This window comes from Eptesicus fuscus, chromosome 9 (assembly GCF_027574615.1).
Source record: "Eptesicus fuscus isolate TK198812 chromosome 9, DD_ASM_mEF_20220401, whole genome shotgun sequence".
Lineage (NCBI taxonomy): Eukaryota > Metazoa > Chordata > Mammalia > Chiroptera > Vespertilionidae > Eptesicus > Eptesicus fuscus.
In genome coordinates, this window is record NC_072481.1 from 10962558 (window position 1) to 10978225 (window position 15668).

The window sequence follows — 15668 nt, forward strand, 5'->3', positions numbered from 1 at the left end:
CAGGCTCCCTCTCCGCGAACCATAGAGTTGGGAACACACGCAAAACCCTCGGTGGGGCGCCCAGAACTCGGAGGTCCCCGGACGCGCGGAAAGTAGCTCTGGAGACGTGGGGAAGGGCGCAGGTGGCGGCCGGCGGAGAGGCTGACTGCAGCGCAGATTGGGTCAGGCACTTGCGAGGACAGCTCCCCAGGGCCGTCCCAGAGGCCCCCGCGCCCCCGGGGTCCTAACAGGCAGCACCGCCTTCCGCTGCACGTGTCTGCGGAGAGATGCCCAAATCCAAGCGCGACAAGAAAGGTGGGCGAAAGGGACGTTGGGACTCAGGGGGAGCTCCGCTGGCTGGGTGCCGGCTGCGATGGGGGCTGTGGGACCTTTGGGGGCACGGAATGGGACACCCAGACCTTCTCAAGGAGCTTCGCTGCTAGCTGGCGGCGGGAGCCCTTGGGGCACGGGGAGCATCCCAGGGGACTGGAGCCGGTTGGGGCAAGGAAGCGGAGACTGCTTTGCCCGGCCTCGAGTGTTCTCCCAAGCCTTGCTGGACCAGGAAACAGCTCCTGAGCACCCAGACTGCGCTCGATCCCTCCTTGATCCACCTTTTCCACCTCAGCCCAACTCCCTTAGTTTTCTGTGCTGTCGCCACCATGGCCGCCTCTCCCTTCCGTCAGCACAGACTTGCTCTCGCATCTGGTTCTGTACTTGTAGCTCCTGTTGCTCGGCATGCTTATGATCCAGTCTTCATATGGCTGACTTTCTCACTTGTCAGTTCATATGGCACCTCCTAAGAGAGCATTCCGACTATGGTGGCCTCTCTCACACGGCTGTTTAGCACATTCACTCAACAAATATTTAGGGACCTGGCACTCTAGGCGTAGGAGGATACAGCAGTTACAAGGAAGGCCTAGAGCCCTCACTGAGCTTAACATTGTCATGGGAAGTATGTCCCCCATCATACCAAGAACCGAACAACTAATGTCAGATAGTGATGAGTCCCATGGAGAGAAACAGGTGATGTAATTTTGTATACTTTGACCAGAGAAGGTCTCTGATGAGATGGCAAATGAGCAGAAACCTGAAGAAAGGAAGTGAACAACCCATGGAGTTACCTGGTTAATGGCTTTCCAAAGAGAGGAAACAAAATGCAAACACTGACTGACATGAGGGCATATTTGACATGTCCTGGGACAAGAAGCCAGTGTGACTGGAGCAGAGTGGGCAGGGCTTTTTATACCTTTGCAAGGAATTGCCTTCCAGATCCCAATGAAATGTGCAACCATTTGAGAGAGAGCCTGAACAGTGGAATGACATGGTTTAACTTTACTTTTAAAGGATTACCCTAGTTGCCTTGTTGAGAATGGACTGGGTAGAGTGGAGGCAAGGATGGAAGCAGCAAGACCAGCAGTAATCCAAGACAGGATGAGGTTGGCTTGTCCACACGTGTAGCAGCGGAAGTGATAGAAAATGGATCGTTGCGTTGTGCTTGCCCTCTGTACTTCACTTGCCCCTGACCAGTGGGATTGCCTCTCTGTATGTATGCCTTGTGAGGAGGGACTAAGTCCCAGGCAGGGTAAATAAGAGGCAGCCTCTTCTTGGGGGCACCCTGGGCTTTGCATTTGATGCTCTAAGTGTTTGTGGGTTCTTTGAGGGGAGCCATGATGAGATCTGGCAAATGCCAAACCCTTCCTGGTAAGGGACCATTTGGGGCCCAGCTGTTGTTACAGTAGGGGTGCCTACCTCTCCCCAAAGTGGCATTGCTACATCCATGGGTCCAAACTGCAAAAGATGTAGCAGAGGAGGTCAGTGATGAGCCCCCGGACTTACTTAATTCATTCCACAGCAGAGGCCAGCTATAGGTGGTCTCTGTGCACCATGGCCAAGAGCCGAAAGGGACCTGCCTCAGCCAGCAGGCCAGGTCTGCCACTGAAAGCACTCGGGAGCAGGAAGAAGCCCCACCCCACGCCTCAGTACGGAATTCTAGGTTAAACTAAGGAGTGAAGGAATATCTGGTTTGTCTGCATAACACAAAATATATCAAAGGATCTCCAGGGTCAGGAACGACAGAAAGCAGCACTCTGAGGACCCTGGGAATAGCCTTGCTGTCTCTCCCCGTACTGGTTTGGTCCAGCCAATACTGGAGGTGAGAAAAAATGAGTCTCCAGGACACCCAGCTTGTCTCTCACCATGTCTCCTTTTTCTTTTTTGTATTAGTTTCCTTAACCAAAACTGCTAAGAAAGGCTTGGAGCTGAAACAGAACCTGATAGAAGAGGTAAGAGCTTGTTCTTTTTATTTTCCGGACCTTGTATTTGGTTAGAAATGTGGGTGTAGGACCGTATGTTGGGGAAACATTCTGTTTAAAAGGAGAAAAGGAAAGGCTGGTCCAGCCCTTTTCCTCCCGTGGCAGCACCAATAAAAATCTCAGAGTAATGATTTCCAGCTTTGACTGAGCTCTTACTCTGCCCTGCATGGGGCTGTGTTCCACATGTATCATTCCACTTCATCCTTACATATGAGTTGACATTGTCACTGTTTTGCGGTTGTGTAACTGAAGCTTAGAGATTTGTTAGCCTGCCTGATGTCAAAAACCTGGGAGTTGTCAGATGTGGGTAAATGCACCAACTCACTGTTTGCACTGCTCTGGGGCTGCAGGCTGGATAAGAAGGGTGTCTCCTCCTACACAAAGATTGTTTCCTTGAGGCCACCTCATCGTAGCTGCGGCCAGCAATGTGGACAGAGCAGGGTGGTGAGGGAAGTGGCCACAGATAAGTCAGAAACCTGGGAAGACCGTGGGATCTTGACCCATGGCTCAGCTTCCCCGACACTTTGAGGTCACGCCTGCTCTGCTCAGGGATCCCGGCTTAGAGGCCTCCAGTTCTGAACTTCCCATCATAAGGGACCTGGAGCATATTCTTTCCCATCAGAGGCCGGAGTGTTGCCCAACCCGTGGTGCCCCTTGAACTTCAGAGCCCCATGAATTATTCCACAGCTTCGGAAATGTGTGGACACGTACAAGTACCTTTTCATCTTCTCCGTGGCCAACATGAGGAACAGCAAGCTGAAGGACATCCGGAACGCCTGGAAGCACAGCCGGTGAGCAGGCAGCGGGCAGGGCCCTTGTGAGTGTGGAAAGGGCCATGCTGCCCAGTCAAAGCACAGAGGCAGTTACTGTCTCTTGGTTACCTGAGTGACACAGATGGCATCTTAAGGACAAAGTGCCATGCCCCCACTGGAGGGCACTTTGTAACTGTGATAGCTGGTTTTGCACTGAACTTCTTGGGGGCCAGACTTGGTCATTGGTCAGGGAATGTTTGAGCATTGACCCTTCCAGAAAAAGGGGCTCCCTTACCCCTGGGGTCTAGTCTTTTTAGGAACACCCTGTCAGATTCAGGTCAGGATGTGCTCTGGGATGCCACAGGACCCAACAGCAGCCTGTACAAGCCATGTGGCGAGTACCTGTCCTTGGGCTGGAATGATGACAGTGTGGATGGTGATTCTGGTCTTCTGTTGCTGCACCAGCACTGGTTCAGACCATTAAACGGGCCTCTTCCATACATTCAGACGGGAGGGCAGATATCCACATTAATAAGTAACATTCAGAGTAGGCTGGTAGGCATGTTGTGAATGTCGGGTCTGTAGGCAGGAAATAGTGGACTGGACACAGTGGCAGGGCTCCATGGAAGAAGTGGGGTCTGACCATACCTCTAGCTACAAAGCCGGAGTAGAGCCGGTTTGCACTTAATTGAGGCAGGCCACCTCCTTCACGGACCCCTCCTCTCTCCGTAGGATGTTCTTTGGCAAAAACAAAGTGATGATGGTGGCCTTAGGTCGAAGCCCAGCTGATGAGTACAAAGACAACCTACATCAGGTGAGTCTGGCCCTCACCAGGAGGGGCCAAAGCTGCCTTCTCTCCTGCTGCTCTGACATGACATGCATCCCAGCGGCTCGGGAAAGCAAGGTCTGGCTTAAAGCTCCAGCTCTCCTTTAACTTCGGTCCAGCTGTGACCACCTAAAATGCCTTGATATTGCCAAATGTGGGGGACGGGGGTGTAAATTATCCCCAGTCTAAAACCACTGCTCTAATGTGACCCGACCTACCCACTTTTGTTCTTTAGGTCAGCAAGAAGTTGAGGGGTGAAGTTGGTCTCCTTTTCACCAATCGCACTAAGGAGGAAGTGAATGAGTGAGTGTTTGAGGCGTGGTGGGGAAGAGAAAGGTGGTGAGGACTCTGGGGAAGGAATAACCCAGGGACTTTGTACAGTGGAGACATCAGCTGGTTCCTGGAACCCATTACCAAGTCTTTGTTCCTAGCACTGACTTCAGGTGGGTTGGTGGGCCAGTCAGGAACCTCCCCTCCAACGCTTTTCATTCCCCTAAGGTGGTTCACGAAATATGCAGAAATGGACTATGCCCGAGCTGGAAACAAAGCAACGTTCACCGTGAACCTGGACCCGGGGCCGCTGGAGCAGTTCCCCCACTCCATGGAGCCACAGCTGAGGCAGCTCGGCCTGCCCACCGCCCTCAAGAAGGGTACGGGGAGGTCCCTGGAGCTGGAAGATCACAGCTGAGTGGCCAAGAGCACAGGCTCCCAAACCTGACAGGCCCCCGCTCATGCCCTTTCTGGCTGAGCAGGTTATTTCTACCAGCTTCCATTTTCTCATGAGAAAGTGGGGCTGAGTGTCTGCCTCATGGTTGACAGTAACTTACGGCCAGTACATAGCACTCGGGAGACAATGGGGGAGGCAGTCACTTCTCCCCAAATACGCCACCAGCTGCTGGACACCGATTAATCCGTGCCCCTGTGTGTGCTGCAATGGTGGGGGACAGGTGGCCAAGCAGATTCCTCCCAACTCGGGGCAGCAGACAGCAAGCTCTGCCAGAAGTAACTGCTTGCCTCCCCCTCTGCAGGTGTGGTGACCCTGCTGTCCGACTATGAGGTTTGCAAGGAGGGCGACGTGCTGACCCCAGAGCAGGCCCGCGTCCTGGTGAGTCCGGCCTGGGCCCTCCCAGCAGTCTGCAGACTCCTGATCACACCCGCTCCTCCTGACTCAGTTCCTTTGTCTCTTGCAGAAGCTTTTCGGATATGAGATGGCTGAATTCAAGGTGACCATCAAATACATGTGGGATGCACAGTCCGGAAGGTTCCAACAGATGGGAGATGACTTGCCAGAGAGCGCGTCCGAGTCGGCAGAAGAGTCAGAGGAAGATGACGACTGCTGATGGGCACGTGGACTGAGGGCCTCCCGGCCGTGCCAGGTGTCATCTTGACCACACTGGACTGGCGCCGCCCCTCTTGGGGGAGCAGCTGTTTCTGTTGCTGTGATGAAGACAAGAGGGCGATGGGGACAGACTGTTTCCCTACAGAGAATAAAACTGTCTGTAGGGAGGGTGTCTCCCTGTAGATGGCAAAGGAACTTTTCTCAGAAAAAAGGCCTTTGGGTTTGGACTTTTGTTCGGATTCTTAGGGTTCCTTTTGTTCTCCACCTGAGGCAGCTTCCAGCACTAGTTCCTGCGAGACTTCTGGGCACAGGAGAGCAGCCTCGGGGCTTCTCTTCCCCGGCCCTCAGTGCCCTTGCTTGAAGCAGAGGTTCGCTGAGAAAATCGGGCCCCCTGGCCCTGACTGGCATGGCTGTTAGTTGAGCATCGTGCCATGCACTGAGAGGTTGCTGGTTCATTCCCAGTCAGGGCACGTGCCCAGGTTGTGGGCTCAATCCCCAGTAAGGGGTGGGCAAGAGGCAGCTGATCTGTTTCTCATTGATGTTTCTCTCCATGCCCCTTCCTCTCTAAAATCAATAAAATAAAAACATTTTATAAAAAGAAAACCAGGCACCTTGGCTGCTATTCCTACCCCTACACACACTCTCCCAAACCAGAGCTGACAAGCTTCTGGAGGACCAGGTGACAGAGGCTTTAGCTAGGACCAGAGTAAAGCCCCTGGGGAAATCGAGAGTGTTATGTTCCAGAGCATCCTGGGAGGTCGTCTTGGTGGTGACTAATGATAGGGTTTTGCCCAAATTGTTCTATTTGTAAATGACTCCCTGAGACCATTTCTGAACGAGAGAAAACCTACTTCAGGCTCAATGGCCGTTTACCCTGTGTGGAAGGGCCACCTCCAGTCCCTCCTGAGAGAGAGGTCAGGCTACAGTCAGCGCAGGAGGTGGGGAGCCCTCCCCACTGCCTCTGTCCTTCAATGGAGAGTCCGGACTCCTGCGCCCTTCTCCCCAGCCCTTGGGAAGACAGGAAACGGGCTGCTGGCAGCAGAAATAAGCTCACCAGGTGTGCTCAGGGCCTGGGCTACCCCAGTGCCTGCTTTATTCAGATAGGAAATGCTGGAGCAACTCAGCACCAGCCTTTACACTTGGTGAAGGCAACTGGGAGTATTCCAAGAATATAGGACACATTTGTGAACAGGTGATGAGGAAGAACAGGCTAAATAAAGCAGCTTAAGGCCAGGGTGAGAGAACGGAAGGGCCCTCTGCCACCTCGTCAGGGTGAGGCCTAACGGAAGTAGTTGGGACATTCATGGGCAACCAGGTGCCAGGCTTGATCAAAGGCCTGCACAACAGCTGGCTCCAGGGGCCCTTCCTCGGTCGCTGCCAGGTTCTGTTCCAGCTGCTCCAGGCTGGACATGCCCAGGATGACCGCATCCCTGTGGGCACCCTGGAAGGGGAGATGGACAGACATCAACACACCAGTACACAGTGCTGCCGTCATACACACCCTGCCAGCCCTGCCCCTGCTGGATGTGGGTCTGAGGTCTGTTTATACCCTCTGTTACTCCAGAAAAAACTTACCTTGCCTTCTAACAGCTCTAAAGCCCTGCCTCCAGCTCATCAGCAGACAGACCCAAGTTCAGAGCCCCTGCACTCAGCAGCTGGGTAAACCTGGGTTACTTGACCTCTGTAAACTTCGCAGGCTGATTGTGGGAATTAAACTTCTGTGAAGTACTTTGCTTCAGGCCTGGCACTTAACAGGTGCTCAGTAAAGGGAGCCAGACAATGCCCCAGCTGGGGGAGGGGAAACCGGACAGCAGGGAGAGGACAACCCCACCAGGGACAGAGCTGGACGCTGCAGAGCCGGCAGCCAAGGATGGAATAAATGCTAACGGTTAAAAAACGTAGGTCTCAGATGTTCATGCCCCGTCACGTGTAGCAGTGGGACCCTGGTCAAGTGAAATAGCCTCTGAGCCAGTTTCCTCAATAAAATTGGGATTATGTTGCCCTAGCCGAGTGGCTCAATTGGTTGGAGCATCATCCAGTAGACCAAAAGGCTGCAGGTTCAATTCCTGGTCAGGGCACATACCTAGGTTGCAGGTTTGATCCCCAGTTGCAGCACATACTGGAGGCAACCAATGTTTCTCAAATCAATGTTTCTCTCTCTCCACCCCACCCATCTCCCTCTCTTAAAAGAAAAAAAAAAAATTCAGTCTTCGAGTGAGGATGAAAAAATAAAAATAAAATTAGGATTATACCTAATAAGGCCAACAGCATTTGTGACAGGGCACTAAAGGAACTTAAGAACAAGATTACCACCCAAAAGAACTGGGCCATGGAGGGATTTCAGAGAAAGCAAAGGAATAATCTCAAGTCACCAAATAATTGTGTAGCCCTCTCACTTCTTCCATTCCTCCTCCCTCCCCCACCTCCAAAAAAGGGAAAACAGAAGCAGAGCCTCCTGGGATGGCTGGGTTACCTGGAGCTGTGAGTGGTGGTACATCCATTGCAAGGCAGCTGAAGTCATGCTGGGGGCACTGGTGCCATATGCAGCCTGCAGGGCCTTCTCCACCAGGGCAATGGCCTTGAAGTGGTGCTCCTTCCAGAAGCTGGGCAGGTGAGGGGGGTGGCATAGAGGTCAGTAGCATGGGGTCAGTCACACTGGGGGCCACAGGCAAAGAGCCAACCAAGGCAGCTATGCCCACCCCAACCCCACAGCATGGGGTCTGGGGTGGTGAGGGGCAGTGTCCTCTCTAGCAGTGGGTCTCTTGCCTTATTAGACAGCAGAACCACTCAGGATGTGGCCCCCTCACCAGAGACCTTCACAACATCTTTATTCCTAAGAACACAGAGCCCGCCCTCACTTTCCCAGTGGAGCAAAGGTAGCTGGTGCAGGGGGCAGGCCCCAGACCTCCTGAGCCTCAATCCAGGGCTCTTTCCTTCCCTCTTGGCAGGTGATGAGCATTTCCCAGGAACAGCTGTGACCTGGAACACCTGGCATTAGGTCCAGGGGTCCTCATTTCCTCCCAGAGGTCCCAAGAAAACAAGAAGCCCCACAGAGGGTTTGGGAATTCCTGCAGGAATCCAGACACATAGGTCCAGGCTGCAAGGGAAGGCCTGGACTCCACGGGAAAGCAGCCTAGAACTTCTCCACTCAGATAACAGGACAACAGCCCCCACCCTCAAGCCCCCGAACGCAGACTTCTCCAGCTCACCGGTTCCTGTAGATCTCAGACCAGCTGTTTCCGAAGAAGCGGCCCACAGGCTGTTTCCCGTCCTTGTCTTCATACTGGTACTTGCCGGTCAGCAGGCCCCCTGGGGGAAGGCTGCAATCAGATCCCCTGACCTGCCTTGTTCCCAGAGGCTCTTCTGGACTGGACTGGGGTTGGGGGGACCAGGAAGGATGGAAGACACAGCCCAGCCTCTTGTCAAACACCTCCCTGCCCCCCAGGGCCAGGAATGCCCACCCACCCCAGGAGGAGCCTTGTCCCCACCACAGCCCGTACCTGCCAAAGGGTTGTAGGCGTAGAACCTCAGTCCAAAGTGCCTGAGGCAGGGGAAGAGCTCCGTTTCCACCTGCCGGGTGGTGGCGTTGTACATGCCCTGCAGGCGGAAGGGCCGGCTGGATGGGGTGCACATGTCAAGGGAAGGGGCCCCAGCAACCTTCTTTTCAAACCTTCAGCCAAAGCCTGTCCAGGACTCCAGCAATGATTTCCCACATCACGAGTGGTGGTAGGGGATGGGGAGACAGTGTCGGGCCCCAGGAAGGGAAGCTAGACTAGAGCTATCATCCCACAAGTATCTGTGGGTGCCACTGTGGGAGGGACACTGGGCTTCCAAACACGAGTCAGTCCAGCAAGTCTCTGTCCCCAAGAGATGTTAGAGGCGAGTTAAAGACACGGAGAGGAGACAGATGATCACAACAAAGGCGGGTTCTATGAGTATAGCAGGTGCTCACGGGACATATGACGATTAGATCTGGAGATGAGAGGCCCCGCTGGGGCATCAGGAAAGAGCACTTCTACCAGGGCGGAGGGGGAGGAGTTGTTCCAGGCTGACGTGCAGAGCAAGGAAGCAGGAAGGATGGGACCAAGGTATTCACGTAGGCAAAAAGGGGAGCCAGGGCCAGAGCCAGCAGGTACCGGCTGGCCAGGCTGAGGAGCTTGCATGTCATCCTGAGGGCACCGGGGGCTCATATGCAGGCTGTGAGCAGGGGAATGGATGCTGTGGAGAGGGCATGGGGTCGGTCAGAGGGGCCAAGAGAAGTCGGGATCAGCAGGAGCTCTGGAGACCGAGGCCTCTGCAGACCTGCCCCGCACCTGGTACACAGTGGGAAGGATCCAGCCGTTGCTCTTGCAGAGGGCACAGATCTCAGCCACCTCCCAGGCTGCGTAGTTGGAGAGGCCAAGCTCCACAAACTTGCCCTGCAGGGGAGAGGTGGTGGTCAGAACCCAACACGTTCCGGGAGACCAGGAAGACAAGACCACAGTGAGGACCCTAGGAGTGACCCTTTAGGACAGCCCTGGAGCCTCCACTCGCCTGGGTAATGACAGGCCAAAGAGGGAACACAGACCTCCTCCCGGAGCTCGGGGTGCCACCCTCACCTCCTGGTGAAGCTGGTGGCAGGCACGCAGCGTTTCTTCCACGGGAGTGCCATGGTCAGGCGCATGCAGGTAGAAGAGGTCCACCTGGGAGCACTGCAGTCGCTTCAGTGATGTCTCCAGCTGGGACCGGAGACTGTCAGGCTTCAGGGACTGCCCATCCCAGGGATTGGCCTTAGTGGCAATTTTCACTTTGGGGGAGAATGTAATAGTTGAGAGACTTATTATAACCACTTACTAGCCATGTGACCCCGGCTAAATTATTCAAGTTCCCTGAGCCTCGATTCTATAATCTGTAAAATAGACATGATAATGGTGCTGTCTTCATTGGGAGATCATGAGGATGAACTACATGATCTTATATGTACGTTCTCAATGTTCACTGCTGTTATAATAACTACTAGAGGCCCGGTGCATGAATTCACGCACGAGTGGGGTCCCTCGGCCTGGTCGGCAATCAGAGCCGATCGGGGCCGTCTCGCCCAGGCCTGATCGGGGCCCATTGGGGCCAGCTGGCCGGGGGAAAGGACCATGGGAGGTTGGCTGGCAGGAGGTTGGCCAGCTGGCCGGGGGGAGGGACCATGGGAGGTTGGCCGGCAGGAGGTTGGCTGTGAGAGCTCACTGACCACCAGGGGGCAGCTCCTGCATTGAGCGTCTGCCCCCGGTTGGTCAGTGTGGTGCTTCAGTCGCTTAGGCTTTTATATATATAGACTAGCGTTCCCGTTGCAGGAAAAATCCTGCAATAGGATTTCCTGCTGCATTCTACCCCGCCTCCGATCCTCCCTTGTCGCCCGCCCCGCCTTCTCCACCAGCCTGCCTGCTTTTCCCTTCGCCCCCAGCCCTGCCTTCGCTCCTCCCTTCTCCTCCCCCCGGCTTGCTTGCTTCTTCGAAGCTTTACTCCCTTCTGCAGCTCTTGGCTTCTTTCGACGTTATCTTTATATGCAAATTAGCCGCCATCTTTGTTGGGGTAATTTGCATACTCATCCTGATTGGTTGGTGGGCATGGCTTGGCTGGTGGGCGTGGCTTGGGTGTAGCGAAGGTGTGGTCAATTTGCATATTTGTCTATTATTAGATAGGATTATTAGTCATCAAACTGCTGGCTGTGCCAAGCCTTGCACTGGAGGCTGAGTACACAGAGATGAACTAAACACACTCGATCTCTACCCTCAAGGAGCTCAGGGTCTAGAAGGTGAGGTCACAATGCCGTAAATGCACAGAAAAGCACCAGTGCCAAAGGAGCCCAGAGAAGAGGTATGTGGTCAGCCTGGGACTGCCAGGGAAGGCTTCCCTGTGAGCTAACCCCCAAGCTGAGTCTCCGGGGATGAGTCACAATCCACAAGGAAGGACGGGAAGCACATTCCAGAGGGTGGGAACACAGGCAAAATCAAACACAAGGCAATACAGTATGTGAAGGGCCGTACTTGGCAATTCTGAGTGACAAGAGCATAAACTCCAGGCATGGAGCAATGGGACAAGAGAGAAGAGAAAGGGCACGGGCCTAATCCCAAAGGGTTTTCTCAGATACCATCATCCAAAGTCGCTGTGTGTTCTGCACTCTGGCTGCAGTACCGAGGAAAAACTCAAGGGGGCGGGCCTGGAAATATCAAGACAGGTAAAGAGGCTGCTGGGAGAACTTAGGGGAGAGGTGTGTCTGCCTTTGAGAGACAGGTAGAAGGCAAAATGAGCAGAAGGCAACTATAGTTTCCCTTCCCCTTCCAGACTCATGGAAGCGTGCACACCCACACTCCCACCGCAGAGACACAGTCGCCATGAGAATGCGATAGTGCTCTGCCACGCAGGCGGCGTGGCGATGCTATGAAGAATGCTGGCTGTCGGGACGGGTGGGTGGATGGAGTCTGCACTTTCCATACTTGCCAAAGGCAACTCAGCAGTTCAGAGGGAAGTCATCAGACCACTTCCTATGAGGGAACAAGTCCCAGTTCTCCATCCCCCTGCAAGCTCAGTGTGAACTTTGCCTCGGATCCGACCTGAGGACTGAGGCAAAGTTCACACGAAGAGGACTGTGGTCCAGTGAGCCTGGCCTCAAAGAAGGAGCAGAGAAGGACTGGAAGAGAAACACCAATTCAGAAACAAAACCTTCATTATCCATGAGAGGCAGCCCTGTGAACTAGCAAGGGCGGGCCTGAGATACATGTTCTCATCCGGTTCCTCCAGATCCACCAAGCCATGAACCTAAGGGCCCAGAGGGGAAGCCCCAAAGGGCTGGGAAAGAAGAGCCTCAGAGGGGAAAGAGGAGGCAAAGTGTGGCAGTGTTAGGGGCAAAAATAGAATATTGGGGACTAGCTATAGTTTATGTGGACAAAAGAGGCCACAGGCTAACCTGACAAGCTCAGGGAAGGCCTGCATGGCAGTCCTGCAAACTCTAAGACCTAAAGTAACCACAAGGATGGTCTGAAATTAAAACTTTAACTAAGCTGAAACCGGTTTGGCTCAGTGGATAGAGCGTCGGCCTTCGGACTGAAAGGTCCCAGGTTCGATTCCGGCCAAGGGCATGTACCTTGGTTGCAGGCACATCCCCAGTGGGGGGTGTGCAGGAGGCAGCTGATAGATGTTTCTCTCTCATCGATGTTTCTAACTCTCTATCCCTCTCTCTTCCTCTGTAAAAAATCAATAAAATATATTAAAAAATAAAAAAAAAAACCTTAACTAAAAGCCGTGATGGTGCGTAGTTCTGTCCTAGGCTTAGGCTGATATCTTCCCTGACAAGGTCAATCTTTACCTTAACTGAGCCTATCTGTCTTTTTGCATCTAGGATAACACATCCTTGAACCGTCTGGGTGACTTGTAATTTCCCTTTTTTCCGGACCCCTCGGGGCACAACCAAATGCCCTGGGCACCAGGACAGATGCCACAAATTCCTTCATTGTTATTACCATATTAATTGTTGCCTGTTAACTATCCTGTACCCACCTAAGTAAAAGAAATACTGTCTTAACAATTTACTTTTTATCCAATCCCAGAGTTGTCCCCCCCAACCCCGCCCCCTTTGCTGGCTCCCGCCTCTCTAATCTATCACCAATGGAGTTCATGGAGCCCACTGAGTCTCCTCCTCTGAATGTAATGTATAAAACAAGGTGAAAAACCACCATTCTCCGGAGCATTATCCCAGTCCTCTGAGATTCTGCTTCCCGGCAACTATCGAGACAGTTTGGCTCAAATAAACTCACAAAAATTCTTTACAGGTTTGAATGTTTTCACGTTGTTATAAGAAATATTGATCATGCTCTGTTAACCGTGAATGTTTTGTTCTGACTAAAGAAAGCACATTCTAACCTGGCTGGGAGTAGTATGCCCCTGGGACCCGGGAGTCACAGTCACCCTTGGACCTGGGAGTCACCTTTGGAATTCGGGCCATTCTCATTCAAGAACTGCCTATTATCACAGAAAGATTAACAACCTTGTTGCCCTAACAAGAGAGTCCCACCCCAGCCTTCTCTGCCTACTTCCAGGCCTGTAATTTCTACTTCCCCATGTAACCTTTGTCCTCCCCAATATAAGCAGCTGGCTTATGGGGGGTTGCAGAGCAGATTTTTATGGACGACCTGCTGCTCACCCATACTGCGTGCATTATTGGAATAAACGGTCATATGATTCCACGCTGTCTCTGCTAAATTGGCTCAAGTAGTGACAGGCAGCCCGGACCCCTTAGTGTCCGGTTACAGCAATATTAGCTAGCGTTTACTGAGCCCCACTATATGCCAGGCATCCTACTAGTCACTTTTAATGGCATCGGGCTAATGAGGGACAGTCAGCCCCTACACACACACACACACACACACACACACACACACACACACTTCCCCCTTTCAAGCTACACCTGCCTACTGGCCATCCCTCTGTTATAGGCACCTCTTACCGACACTAGAGAGATGTTCCTGGACAGGACAGCCCCCTGAGCTAGTGGGAGAGGGCTGTCCCCAAACCTGATTCTTGTCTTTTCATATATAAATGAATTTATACGAGAAACCCTGACTGTGTTGTGAAGAGCCAATTTATTAAAGTAATTAAAGCATGTATCCTTATTGAAAAAGGCAGAAGGAAAGTAAGCAAACCTATATATACATTTGGCTTATGAAGCACAGACTCTCGGTTAATCTTAAGAGCAAGTTGGGTGGGGGTCTGAGGTGTTATATACCCTCCTGTCTACAGGCTTCAAAATTTCCCTGCTGACTGTTTTGATACAGATTAATTCTCAAGGTCTCTTTTTTTATTTTGTTGTGGCCTTCCCAGAATTCATGGAAAGCACCTGGCAACATTATCTGGCCAAGCCTTGAGACTGCTGGCTTCTCTGCTTAGGGGGTAAAACTGCCCTTTTTTCCTCTCCCCGTTCCCCCTCCCTTTCTGCATCTCTCATTAGGGAGGCTTTTTAAATCATTTGCTCAGTGTCCTTGGCTGGGGAAGATAATGGTTTGTTAGTTACAAGCTGGCTGCAAACTGCCCACAGCTTGGCCTTGTTTTAACTTTCCTGTCTCAGTTTCTCTACCCCTCTGCCCTGGAACCCTGGAACACCTCCTCACCCCAGGCACTTTGCATTTCCAATTCTAGTCTTGGCACAGCTGTGCCCTCAGCTCTAATGCCCCTTTCTGCCATTCTCTGCCCAGCAAACCACTACTGATCCCTTAAGGCCCAGCTCCATGTTCTCTTCCCTTTCCCTAGTGCCACTCCCTGTCCTGGTGGTCCCCTCCCCTCCTTTCCCCACTGTGCTGCCCCTTCTGGGTTCCCCAGTAATCATCGGCTTCCATCTTCACCACTACCCTGAGCTCCCTGGAGGTGCTAGAGTCACTTTCCTTCCTATTACCCCATAACAAAGCCTGGCATGGGCTATCTTACCCCCTCACACCTCCATCTCTGCCCTCCCCACCCCCTACCCTTCCAGCCCAGCCTGCTACTGCATCGCTACAGCTCTCCCGGAGAGCGCCAAGGGGACTGCCAACCGAACTGAGCAAAGTCCAGGATGAGAAAAGGGTGCTCGGGGAGCGCAAGGGCGGTGAGGGCACCTGGGAGAGGAGCCTAGGCAAGGCACCTGGGGCCTGGTTATGGGCGCCTGGCATGACTGGAGGCGTGGACGGCATAGCTCTGGAGGCCAGTGCCTCGGAGAGGCACCCCAAGAAAGCAGAAGGGTAGAAAGCTAATGGCTAGACCAGACTTGGGGGTTCCCGAGTGGCAACCCCTAAGGGAGAAGGGAAGGGGAAGGTGATCAGGACAGAGCACTGCCCAGCTGTCGGGGCTTTACGTGCACCGGGCCTGAGGAGCTGGGATTCAATTCACAGAGTTGCCAGGCGGCCAGGGGAGGGGACCAAGCTGTCGGTCCGGACCGCGGTCGGTGCATAGCGGCCCGGGTCTGGCCAGCGTCCTGCACGGGGCAGGGGGAAGTCAGAGGGGGGGGCGGGCGCGGGCACTAGCGTTACCTTTGCAGTCGCCGCCGCCCAGCCCGAGCCCCAGGCCGCCCAGGATGCTCTCGGACTGGCCGTCGCTGTACATGAAGGCCGTGTCCAGCTCCGTGTGGCCGCGCTCCAGGAAGGCGCGCACAGCCGCGGCGCTGGCGGGCGCGTCCATGCGGCGCCCCATCTCCATGGTGCCCAGCACGGTGGCCGGCCGGGCCGGGGAGCCCGAGGCGGGCCGCGGCGGCCGGGACATGGCGGCGGCGGCGCTGACGCTGCGGGCCTGCGGGGACCCGCGGCTACGAGCGCAGCGAACCGCGGCGCGAGCCACGGCGCGAGACACCGCACGGAGCATGAGGTGCGCGCCTGCGCGCTGGGGCGCCTGGGACCCCGCCCACCGCAGCGGGGAGGAGCCCGGAGGAGGAGGCGGCGCGGGAGCGGGGACCTGGGACCAGGAGCGTC

The 15668-nt window shown here is 54.1% G+C and overlaps 2 protein-coding genes across 2 annotated transcripts; one reads left to right on the forward strand and one right to left on the reverse strand.

Annotated features, from left to right (window-relative positions):
- Positions 1 to 38: 38 nt before the first annotated feature.
- Positions 39 to 5797, forward strand: MRTO4 (MRT4 homolog, ribosome maturation factor). Its single transcript, XM_008148149.3, has 8 exons — positions 39 to 294; positions 2203 to 2261; positions 2979 to 3082; positions 3776 to 3857; positions 4105 to 4172; positions 4368 to 4519; positions 4898 to 4974; positions 5060 to 5797. Exons 1-8 carry the CDS (start codon positions 267 to 269, stop codon positions 5207 to 5209), a joined length of 720 nt encoding a protein of 239 aa, XP_008146371.2. The 5' UTR covers positions 39 to 266; the 3' UTR covers positions 5210 to 5797.
- Positions 5798 to 6266: 469 nt separating this feature from the next.
- AKR7A2 (aldo-keto reductase family 7 member A2) lies at positions 6267 to 15583 on the reverse strand. Its single transcript, XM_008148148.3, has 7 exons — positions 15234 to 15583; positions 9807 to 9994; positions 9522 to 9626; positions 8709 to 8805; positions 8418 to 8517; positions 7682 to 7811; positions 6267 to 6649 (listed from the first exon to the last, which is right to left on the reverse strand). Exons 1-7 carry the CDS (start codon positions 15559 to 15561, stop codon positions 6488 to 6490), a joined length of 1110 nt encoding a protein of 369 aa, XP_008146370.1. The 5' UTR covers positions 15562 to 15583; the 3' UTR covers positions 6267 to 6487.
- Positions 15584 to 15668: the final 85 nt, after the last annotated feature.

Excerpts from the sequence above, each read along its gene's own strand:
- MRTO4 (XM_008148149.3), top strand. The coding sequence starts at position 267 with ATGCCCAAATCCAAGCGCGACAAGAAAG. Across the intron at positions 2,262-2,978 it reads AACAGAACCTGATAGAAGAG|CTTCGGAAATGTGTGGACAC; the intron begins GTAAGAGCTTGT and ends ATTATTCCACAG. Across the intron at positions 4,975-5,059 it reads CAGAGCAGGCCCGCGTCCTG|AAGCTTTTCGGATATGAGAT; the intron begins GTGAGTCCGGCC and ends TGTCTCTTGCAG.
- AKR7A2 (XM_008148148.3), bottom strand. The coding sequence starts at position 15,561 with ATGCTCCGTGCGGTGTCTCGCGCCGTGGCTCGCGCCGCGGTTCGCTGC. Across the intron at positions 8,806-9,521 it reads TCCTTCCCACTGTGTACCAG|GGCATGTACAACGCCACCAC; the intron begins GTGCGGGGCAGG and ends TTCCGCCTGCAG. Across the intron at positions 6,650-7,681 it reads ACCACCACTCACAGCTCCAG|GGTGCCCACAGGGATGCGGT; the intron begins GTAACCCAGCCA and ends CTCCCCTTCCAG.